Source organism: Poecilia latipinna, unplaced genomic scaffold (genome assembly GCF_001443285.1).
Source record: "Poecilia latipinna isolate Pla-1442-1.1 unplaced genomic scaffold, P_latipinna-1.0 Scaffold344, whole genome shotgun sequence".
Classification (NCBI taxonomy): Eukaryota; Metazoa; Chordata; class Actinopteri; order Cyprinodontiformes; family Poeciliidae; genus Poecilia; species Poecilia latipinna.
Genome location: NW_015112960.1, coordinates 108460 through 120291, shown reverse-complemented (window position 1 = coordinate 120291; position 11832 = coordinate 108460). Strand labels below are relative to the sequence as shown.

General features: G+C 37.3%; 1 protein-coding gene across 1 annotated transcript in view; it reads right to left on the bottom strand.

Moving 5' to 3' along the window:
* Positions 1-5389: 5389 nt before the first annotated feature.
* The window catches only part of roraa (RAR-related orphan receptor A, paralog a), a 55586-nt gene continuing 49143 nt past the window's right edge, over positions 5390-11832 (bottom strand). Inside the window, exons 7-10 of the mRNA XM_015035669.1 lie at positions 11616-11723; positions 10523-10633; positions 9556-9668; positions 5390-9244 (exon numbers count right to left, since the gene is read on the bottom strand). Coding sequence (XP_014891155.1) covers positions 9080-9244; positions 9556-9668; positions 10523-10633; positions 11616-11723 — 497 coding nt within the window. The 3' untranslated portion in view covers positions 5390-9079. The remainder of the gene's footprint in view (positions 9245-9555; positions 9669-10522; positions 10634-11615; positions 11724-11832) is intronic.

Below are 11832 nucleotides of genomic sequence, written 5' to 3'. Positions count from 1 at the left end.
TGCAAGTCCCCCCCCCCCCCCCCCCTTAAAATTTTTTTTTTTTTTTTTTTTTTTTTTTTTTTTTTTTTGCAGCCCTTTAAAGGCTGTGGTCCTGGTCACTTTCCACTTATCTTTCCATTAATACACATGGATACAACAGTGAATACAGTCTATGAACAAACTAGGAAACAGCAGTCTAAGCAAGTTTCTGTAATTTTTTTCTTCTATTTTACTTTCCATTAAGTGGTCAAACAACCAGTGTCTTCAGCAATGATTTTTTTCCTTCTATTTGACTTTCAGGAAATATTATTGGATACGATAATCTGAACAGCCAGCTGTATAACCTTTTTCAATAGTCTTTCAGAATAGAGCTACTCCTCATGTTCAATGCAGTACACAGCCACCTGTGTTTTCTTCTCTTTTCGACAGAAAACATTTTCTTTTCATTAAGCTTTCCATTGAACAGTGTATTTTGTAATGAACATGTTTTCCTTCCACTTAACTTTCAGTAAATGTATGCATTATTTCATGAGAGGGAATAAACTCTTGAAATAATTCACTCTGTGTAAATGTATTTTAAGTTCTTTTCCTTGAAATGAATTACTCAAATGAACATTTCAATATCTAAACTTTTATGGAGATGTAGAGGTATATTTCCATATTTATTAATAAATTCATGAAAATTCTAAAAGTGTCTGGGACTGAAAAGTAAGTGTTGTGTTATTGTAGGTGGTGGTAGAAATCTTTAGGCTGATTTAATTTTTTATGTGAGCAGAACGAAGGGCAGGCAAAGTGAGACAGATGAACAATCAGAGAAAAACAAAGCCCATTACAAGCGGTAAATTTTATTATGGGATAACAGCACATAAAGCACATCTAAAATCGATGTGTCCAATGCACTTTTAATAAAGGTAATATTAAAGGTACAGTTTCTAAGTACAATATAACAACATTCATATTAGAATGAAAAGTATTTAAAAGACAACATTAAATTTCTTATTCTTCTTTACAGATGTATTTACAAAATGAATCAAAATACTTATTTTCATATTTAAGAATCAGACAAGAAGGAGCAAAACTACATTTGTGAATTAGACTACCTGCTAAAGAGAGTTCAAAAGAGCTGGATAAAAAGGTTCATGATCAACCGTCGCCATTTAAGATCAGTAGCAAATGTGTGACTTGGAAATCTGTGTCAAACACACACTAGTTTGGGCCTTTTTTTTTTTTTTAATTACTTTGCAAGGAAAAGAAGCATCGAGCCCCGCTCCACCCAACCTTCATGTGTGGAGTTAACCCAAATCGACTCAGCTCACAATGAACACAGAACATTAAAAGGAACCAGATGTGATGTACGCTTGTTTTACAAACACGTACTAATACAGAATTTACAATGTATTAGCAAATCTTCTGTTTGCAGTGATGAAAAAAAAGATTACACCACAAGCAGAAAATGTAGAAATGTCAAATTATTACAACAACAAAAAAATTCAAAGAAAAAAAGAAAATGTGCAAGTGATCATTTCGGGTAATAACTTATCTGCAAGCTTTTATTGACCATTTGAGATCAATATAAAAACAAACTTCCAAGACCTTCTGAAATCAAGGTGAGAGGGATGACATCTATACATAAAACCCTTTCAACATAATGCACCAAAAAATGTCAAAACACATGAAGACAAAAAAAAAGAACATTTTTAAACAAGTGGGGGTGAGATTTTCTCCTTATGTAAAAAATACATTGTCAACATCAGTACACGTTTGGAAAATAAAAAAAAGGACAATCAAAACCATGTATGCATTTCGTTACACCGAGAGGCACTCAGTGTGATACTTTGCTTATTATTGCGAGCATTTTCTTAGTGATTTTGCTACAGAGAAGAAGAAAAAAGCCGACTTTGTCATCAGATGGCAAATNCTTTCATGTCAGGTTNTTAANCACTTTATGTGAGGCAGTAATAATAATAAAAATATGTCACTTGTCTGAATACCCTTTCAGGGCCATTGAAACATACAGAAACCCGAGCACCACAATCCCACGTCAAGTAAGGGACGATGCAGACACACGAGGTAAAATAGTTAACTTCTTAAAGACCTGACGAGCTACAGCCTCAGTGAGTGGTTTTTCTTACAATCGGGAAAGAGAAAGAAAAAAATATATATACTGCTGTTTCGGTTTGAAAATCAGGATTTCTCCACAAAAAATCCAGAAAAGCGACCTTAAATAGTTTTTAAAATGAGCAGATTCTAGTTTTGCTATAAGCCAGAAGGAAATAAGTGCAATATCCCAGAGCTAGCACACTGATACAGGTACTGTCTGGGTACTTCTTTTTCTCTTTTACCACTATCATTTTTATTATCATCATTATAATTCGTTGAGTCCTAATATCAATAATACATTAATAGGCAATAAAATTATTGAACTAATAGGGTGGCCAGGCTTAGGAATCAATACTTGGTTCACAAAATTAACTTACCTAGCACCACACGTTAGGGCAACACAAAATAAATGTCAGCACACCCCTATCTCTATCAAACTAATCCTAAAGGAGGGAAGCAAAGTAGAAACAGCTTCATCGTACAATATGATGCAATCGATAAACAGATAAATATTTTCACTGGGTAGGCCTTAGTAGCAGTATTTTCCTCTTACCTATACAGACAGAAGTTACAAAGCTACCTTTATACATGTGATCCATAAGAATAATAATATTAAATATGATGAATAAAAACAGCCAAGAATGAGGGAGAGAGTGAGAAAAGGAACACATACAGTAATACAGGCCATGTCAAGTTCTATGTTCTCCACCTGGGAACCGAACCGGTCAAATATACAAATGAGACGTCCACAAAAATCGACACAAAAAAAAAAAAGAGAAAAGAAAAAAAGAATTGTGATAAATAAAAGGGTGTATTTACATGCAGATGCACAAAAGAATGAGAAATAATACACCAACATATATTATTGCTTGACATTCAATTATGGCTAAAGGTTGCGTCTTTTCTTTTATCTTTTTGTTTTTGTTTTTTTTGTTTTTTTTTGCTTTTTAAGCTATTGTCCTTAAACAGAATTTTAATCTTAAAATTCCTATCACCTGTGCTTTGGAAGATGAGTTTAATAAAAATGCAATGACAGATTCAAAATTCTGGGCTACAGCACATGCTGGCAGCTTTTAAGCGTGACATAACGCCAGCTTTAACAATCTGCGGCCACAGAAGTCTCCAAACTCTGGCATGTTGTTAAAAAAGAAAGGATTTTTTTTCCCTCCCCCATTATGAGCCGACCTGACCAACACAGCAGGAAAAGCATGTTTTTCGAAATGTGGTACTGCTCTTTGTTACCCCCGCAGAATTGTTGTACATTGCTGAATTGCTCAAGGCGTTATGTTATGCTTCTCTTTTTTTATTTATTTTTTTTAAATAAAATAAAAAAAAAAAAACAAAAAAAAAAAACTTATACTTAATATGGATGGATCCAGCTCAGCATTTCCAAACCTTTGTCCTTTATTTAAATTCTTTAAAATTAAAACCAAAATGTCCTTATTCACATAACCCTGTTCCTCTGTAATTATTAAAGCCTTGTCTGGGTTCTTTTTTTTTTTTTATTTTAGTCACACACCGTAAGAACAAAACACATACACACACACACACACGCACATACAGAGACTATTGCTTTTTACAAACAGACAACATAGCAGAGACAGAAGGAACAACACATTTTTACTGTATACTACACAGAGACTAAATAGTACACATAAACTTGGAGGGGGAAAAAAGAGCAAAAAGGAATAGTGGCGGTTCTTGCATTCATGGTGTCCTGGGCCAATGACTCTCTCTGGTGCCCACAACCCCACCAATTAAAATGCAAGAACTTAACTGAGACTCTGGGATGGGATACAATACAGTGCATTTACATGTATATCTAGTGGTTGTGCGACCCCTTTGAAATGCCACCCTGGGCAACTGCTTATATGGCCACTATCAAAAACCGCCACTGAAACAAGACATAATATTTTAGTCGCAGTTCATAATTGTACCAAAGTAATAGTGTGTTTGATGACTGTTTTCTTTTCTCCTATCACAACCACACAAGCACATCTGAAGACGAAAAAGAAACTGAAGGGATTATTATTACTTCTTGGTACAAAGTGTAAACATACTGGATGGATAGAATTAATAAAAAAAAAGGCAGATAACTGCAATGTAGAGACCCGTAATTTCAACACAAGGCATATTGCTCATAATATTTTGTAGAATGCATCACATAGAGCCACTAAGCAGGCTCACCTTTTTGCGCTTTGAGAGTGGCAGACCGTAGCTGTGTGAGAGAAAAATACTTGGTAGTTATGCAACTAGAAAATGTGTCGAAAACAAATCATTTCAAAGGAAAGCAGCCAAATCACCATTAAAAAAATAGAAAATCAAAAATTTCCCATAGTAGGAACTGCAAAGTTCAGTGTGCTACGTTAAAAACCTGGCCAATCGAGGTACGCCTCAGGCCTTCCCACTCCACCTCCCTGAGCATTCACACCGCATCCTTTCTATGTGCTGTTCTGATCGGGGGCCACAGACATCTTTCACAAACCTGGATTGTCTAGCAGTGCTCCAGACTGGGGGCGGGAGGGGTTGTTTTGCTCGGAGACTGAGGTTAACTAGTCATATAGAGAGGGCTTGTGCATAATATCCAAAGAGAATTGGAACATAAGTACAGGTACAGCAGATCTACTACAACCCAAACACAACCGATTCAGTATTGCATAAGAATATTTTGGTTTTTCTAACAAAGAGGGTAATCATTTGTAAAGACCCTGATGACACCATCTGAAATCAACATTTTTTTTTCTTTTTCCGATAGAAAAAAATGTTTTGTGCTGAAAAAGTGTAGATTGCAAAAGTGATAAGATCATTGTTTTGATTTCTTGGCTGAAAGCTCCATACAGTTAAAACCAAATATTTACATACTACTTATAAAAAAGATTTTTTTATTTCTCTCATTGTCTGACCAGGCTCTATTTTAGGTCAGTTAGGTTAGGATTACTAAAAGTATTTCTGTTTGTTCAATGTCAGGATAATGAAAGAGAAGTTAAAGATATTTGGTTTGAAGATGTAAAAGTTAGGTCTTTTCCCCTTCCTTTTTATAAACGTTTCACAATAGTTTACTGGAATTTTGGCCCATTCCTCCTGACAGAACTGGAGTAACTGGGTGAGGTTTGCTGGCAGCCTTGCTCACACAAAACCTTTTTAGCTTAGAGATCAGAACTTTGTGATGTCAACCTCAAAATGTTGGCTATTATTCTTGAGCCACTTTGCAACTAATTAGGTGGCATAATTTAAGTCATTGTCCATTTGAAAGACTGATGTCTTGAGATGTTTTAATATTTCCACAAAATGGGAAACTATTTTTATTTTATTTTTTTAAAGTGCAGCAATCCTGCCACTAATGTACTTTCCAGTTGGGATGAGGTTCTGAGACTTTTAAGCTTCCTTTCTTTTCTCAAAATAAAAGTCAGGTCGTCATGGCTAAAAAGGTTAAATTAAATTAAAAATCAAGTTACTTAAACCACTGGATGCCTCTCTCATTATTCTGGTCCTTAGGAAAACAAAAAAAGGGCAATAGCAAATGATTTCAAAACAGGCTGTTTAGTTTGATATAAAGACAGATAATGAGAAAAAACATGCTTGTATCTTTTTAACAAAGTGTAAATATACATCTGGTTTCAACTGTATCTTGAAATGTGAACTCAGTGATCAATTTTTAAATTCTAATTTTAATCGCCTCTTATGGAAACGTCCCTGAAACAAACAAACAATATTCACTCAACTAAACATGATGAATACAAACAAAAGTCCTCTCAAACAGAAAGGCGAAAAAAAAAAAAAAAAAAAAACTAACAAAAAAAACAACTATTCTTCCCTGAGGGGTGACAACACAAGGCATTAACGTCTTGTGCAAATTGCACGGCAGAGGAATGATAGTGTAAAAAACAGAAAACTAAAGAAACAAAACTTGATCCTGTTTTACAGTTAGTGACAAACGTATCAACACGCTTTGCTGGGTTTTCTAAAGGGATATTTTTTCTTTTCTTTTAAGATATTTAAGGAGTTGCTACCGAGATTGCTGGAATGTCTTCAGAATCCATTCTACATTTTGAGCAAGTAGACTGGAAAGCGGAAGCAACAACTACAGTTTGGCACATCCAGGGTTTTTTTTTTTTTTCAGGTTTTTTTTTTGAACACTTTTTATCACCACACTGACAAGAAAGACACACTCAACAAAAACAGAAGCACAACAACAAAGCGTTCTGAAAATAGCACTTGTCCTACCGTTTTTCTGTTTTGTTTGTTTTTTTAAAATATACTTCCCTCTCCTAATCGTACAAACAACAGCGAGTCTTAATTATTGCAGGGATACAGTTAAGTGCTACCTGACATCTTTTTTTTTTTTTTTTTTTTCCTCTCCCTCGTCCTCTTTCATGGGTTTGTTAAAACCAAAACGAGTTACAAAAATAGAAGCTTTACGACCAGACAAGGCTTTGAATATTCACTTTCTCTTAGCTGTTTTCTTCTGTGTTCTGCTAAGGTGCTGCCAAGCTGAGGCAATGGTAAGAAGGCAAAAAGTCACTCATTTTATATAAGAAAAACAAAACATTTGACTGAGCCTCATACCCCTTGAACTCTGTTTTTGTCTTATTTTTGTCAGGTTATAGTAAAAAAAAAACTTCAATGTGTTTTATTAACATTTTATCTGGTAGACCATTATTGCAGTGAACCCTTTAAACTTTTATACAAATAATAATCTGAATGCTTTTGCATCAGATTCCTTTCTTCTAATACAATGAAATAAAATCAAATTGCCTAAATAATCTAAGGCAAAGGTTATAGATGTTTTTTTTTTTTAGAGAAGACAAAATATTATATCAGACTGGCCAGGCATAAAGTTGTGGTAAAGTGGTTTATCTTTATGGAAGTTCTGGCAGGATAAAAGCTGTTGTTGAAAGAAAGCTATAAAATTTCACACCTAAAGACAAAGTTACAAAAACTAACTGATGCCCAGTACTAACTCTATACATCACACTGAGCACACCTTTCCAGCATGGTGGTGGCAACATCATACTGTGGGCATGTTTTTTTGGGTAGCAGACGGCAGGCCAGAATAAATGGGAAAATGCCTGGAGCTAAATACAGGCCAATACTGAAATAAAACATGTTAGAGGCTGCTGAAGACTTCAAACTGTCCAGCAGGGCAGCATATTCCAAGTCATAAAATGGTCCAGTCAAAGTGCAGACCTATTCCAACTGAGATTTCAAGTGAGGGATGAGGATGCTGAACACCACACTTCTTAGTCTTTGTTTAAAAAAACTTGCATCACTTTCCTCACTCTTCACAATTATTTGAATGTTGTGTTGGCTTATCACATAAAATAGATTCACAATTGCATCAGAAGATTGCTACATGACAAAATGTTGTCTAAAGTAAGTTCAAGGGGTATGAATTATTTTTGCAATGCACTGCAGGAGTGCTTTTAGGGCAGTAAGTGCACCTCTGCCATGTTTGCTTGTCTTATTTTTATCTTCCACTAGGTGGAACAGTTGGATTATAATCTCAATGTGTTTTCTCCACTTTGACCACATTGCAAAAAATTCATATACATTTATGTCAGTTTTAGATTGTTAAACAATGTCCGTGCAGTCTGTCAAATTAGAATTTATCTGCAAACTTCTGCAACCCAAAAGGTTTCAACATTTAATCGCATTCAGAGGCGATAACTAATACTCAGAACACATTATTTAGGTGAGAATGCACTTGTAGTTGCTGCAGAAAAAAATAAATAAATAAAGGGGTGTCTTTAGCTTGCCTCCTAATCCATGCCTCGTTGATCGGCGTCCAGCAGCAGCATCGGCCAGCCTAACAGAACCACCCCGCCTCCGAACACTTCCAGGCCAAATAACCATTTATAGCTCCCAAAAGTAACCTCTGTGTTCATGATTCAGCTTGTACTTCTTGTGCACATGCAACACATCACTAGGTAAATATACAAGTCTTAAATTAAACAAAGGTGTAAATAAAAGTGCCTTATCAATTCAACAATTAAGAATGGTCTAACTACTAATATCATACATGTTATTTAAAATAGATTCTATAAACATTATTTTTTTTTCTGTATAGTAAGTACTTATGACCATATACCCTGTAGTACATTATAAAACAGGTGGAATGGAGCCTTTTCATTGCATCGGTGCCCCGGGCTTCTTCAGGGCACCTGTCCAGAGAAGGATTAATAGCAGATGGCCTTACATGATTTTCACTATGCAACAATGGTGGATGGAGTCCTTGACAGCTAAAATCATTGCGTTTTTATAAGAATTACCAGAATTCTAGGTTTCTTTCTTTTTTTTTTTTCCTTTTTAAACGATTGTCCTTAAAGAGGCGCCGATTGCATGACCATGCCGACGGAAACCTCCCAGAAAGTTGCTGTGAGTTTTCATTTCGAGCGCTGCTTCTTAAACAAAAACAGAAACAAAAAAGGAGGGGGAAAAAAATGGCTGAACTTGACCAAAGTGTGCACATCTCTTACACAACTTAATCCTGGAAATTAGACAATACAAAGATTTGATTGAGAAAATACTAAAACTTGTTTAAGGAGTGCAAATCTGGAAGATAATACTGATGTGGTCATCTTTTAAGTGTTGTTTATACTTTTTTCTTCCACATCATGATAAAAGCAAAGAACACTGGTAAAATTATTATTTTTTTCTTTCTTCTTCAAAAAAGTGCATAGGAAGGCCAAGTTCAGCCAAACAGAAATCATTTGTTCCTATCTCCTCTTCATGTCCCGCTGGGGTTGACACTTAAATTCAACATAGTAAACCTTGATAATCAGCTCCCCAATGCCCTCCCCCCTCAACTGCAAAAAAAAAAAAAAAAAAAAAAAAAAAAAAGGGGGAAAAAAAAGTTGAACAGCGTGCCATCTGTCCACTCCGGTTTTGTGCAGGGCACCAGTAAAGTGTCTCAGATTCCTCCTCCACGTCCCCCCCAGCTCCCCTCCCCCTCAAACAGTGGGCGCGCCGGCACCTGGAGGGGGGGAGGGGGTCGCGCCCGTTACCCATCGACGGGCATGGACTGCTCAAAGTCTGATCCGAACAGCTCCTTATATAAGGGGGGGAAGTGGGCACGCACAATGTCTGGGTATATTGCTTTGAAAGCCGTGAGCTTCTCTGTATGCCTACTGCACAGCGCTCGCAGTGTCGACACTTTGCATATCAACTGTGGGGAGAGAGAGGAGACAGGCTGTTTAGATTCACGACGAAGCAAGGACATGGAGCAATTGTAGTGAAGAGAGTGAGAGAAAAAAAAAGACGAAAACAGTCCTCCCTACAGTGCTTTCTGTCCCACACGGGGCAAAAAGACTTGTAAATATTGAGACTCTGTGACACTTTATATTAGGAAGAAAATGCAGTTGACAAATTTCCACTTTTCTCGGGGGAGGGGGGCGAAGGAACTTCATGTTTAGTTTGGACACTAAATTGTAAAAAATGGACTTCTCAGGATGTGTGGCGTGATGTGTTGCGACTGACCTTTGTAAGAATGCCATCCTCTCTGTGGTTCTTCTGCAGAACATGTTGAAGGGCCAGTTGGATCTTCTGCTGGAGTTTTTCCACTTTCACCTTCTCCTGAAGCCAGGATCGGTCTGGAGGAATACATTTCACTGCTTCATTTATTAGCAAACTTCTTTGCACGTAAGCTAGGATAAAAGTGGTTGCGGTACGGCGTTTTGCAAAAAAAAAAAATATATATATATGTATATATATATATACACATAAAATCTGATTGCCATGTTACAGTTATAAATATTAATTTAAAAACAGATACATCCTGTATTTGTTTTTAATTTTTTGACAATTACAAATCTGAAAAGTGTGGTGTGTAGTCGATTTAACCCAGTTAGATTTTTACTTTCTTGAACCACTTCTTGCTGCAATATGCTGCTCTAAGTGTTTTGAATTATGTCTTTACCAGCTTTGTTGAAGTTTGTTACCCACAGCTCTGTGCAAAATAGCTCAAGTTGCTTTAGACTGAATGAAGAGCATTTCAGTAGCATTTTTCTAAGACCTGCCACAGATTCCCAACAGCCTTGATTAACTAGGTGACTTTTTCTATATTGTTTTAACGCTTTAAAAACTTTTTCTGTGGACTTGATGCTGCTGTCACACCTAAACTTCACCTTACAATAAAGGCTGTTTCTATTCCATTTTACTCTGAAGGATCACACTTGACTTTATTTAAGGGTATCAGAGTAAGAGGGGCTGAATATGTATGCACGGGACTATTTTAGTTTCGTTTTCTTTTAAAATGTATACAACTTTGCATTGGTCTATCGCATAATATCCCAATAAAATGCACATTAAAATGTAACCAAATGAAATAAGGTTCAAGGGGTATGACTACTTTTGCAAGGCAGTGTATATTGTCATGGTGAGTAGGTGAGTGTGGCTGCTGCTCCCTCCCCTCTCCCCCCTGTTTGTTGCTGTGACTGACACCTACCAGCAGACATCAACACAAAAGCAGAGAACAGGGCGATCTCATCCTCAGACAGGTGCATAGAACACAAGTTTTTCCCAAACTCGAAGACGGAGCTGATCAAGTCGTCACAGCCTGCCACAGCAAAGGACATGGAGAGAGAGAGGGAGAGAAAAAGAGAGAGAGAGAGAGAGAAAAGGAGAAGGGGTTTAGGATGGGGAAGACCAAAGAACAACATTCACTCTTGATCTTTATTGGGAGAGAGGCACACAGGGAGGGGAGAGGAAGGGGAGAGGATAAAAACGAGCAGCGTGCTGACAGCACATGGGAGCGTCTTAAGCAGAACAGGCAATGCTTTCACTGAGTTTTGCCTCCCAGACGAGTCACTTTTGGCAGTTGGGCGGTGTTATGCAAGCTAAAATGAGGTCACTATTGAGGCTTTTAGTTAAATCAATTATTAGGGACGTACAGAGATAGGCACATGCCACCGCTGCTCTGAAAGCCCATCACTCTCCCGCCCTCCGCCGCCCGTCCCCTGCTATCTGTTAGAGGGACTTTCACTAATGCATAAACAGAGTGATAAACAAACACAAAGAAACAGGAATGTGCATCCTCAAAATCACTGTGGGATGCATTTACATTTTTTCTGTCAAAAAGCTACCTTGAAACAAGAAAATCCATGCTGGAATATCACAGTAAAATATGACAGTCAAACATGACTGCTATTTGCTTTTTCTTTTCTGTTTTTTTTTTTTTTTTCTGCCTGAGACGTTTCATGTCAGACTACCGGCAATAGTTTTGATAGCACTCTCCCCAAAGACGCCCCGTCTGGCTTTATTTATTCCAGAGTTACAGGAGCCATATGCAGCGGCTCCTCGGTAACATCTCTGTTGTACCATAAATAACCGCTGAAGAGACAGAAATGCCAGGTGAGGAAAGGATAAGGAGCTCAGTGTTTGCTTCAAGGCCTTCAGCGTTGAGAAAAGAACAGCAGCCGACTCTAATTTTGGCTGTTACACCAAGGACAGGAAGAAGACACTGTAAAGAAACAATCTAGATACACAAACACAGCAAGCAGGCACCCACGCCTGCCCGACTGTACACCCACTCCACTTACCTAATGACTTGAACACATCAGGTCCGGCGTATTTTCCATCAAAATAGACTGTGTTGTTTTGCGAGTCAAAGGCACGGCACATTCTGACAAACACAACTTCCAGAGAGCCTGCGGAGACAGACAGCAACAAAATGCTGAAGATTTTCTTTCTCCCCCCCCCCCCCCCAAAAAAACGCCAGGGGGCCAAAAAACAAGATTAGTTTTTTTGCCAATCTTC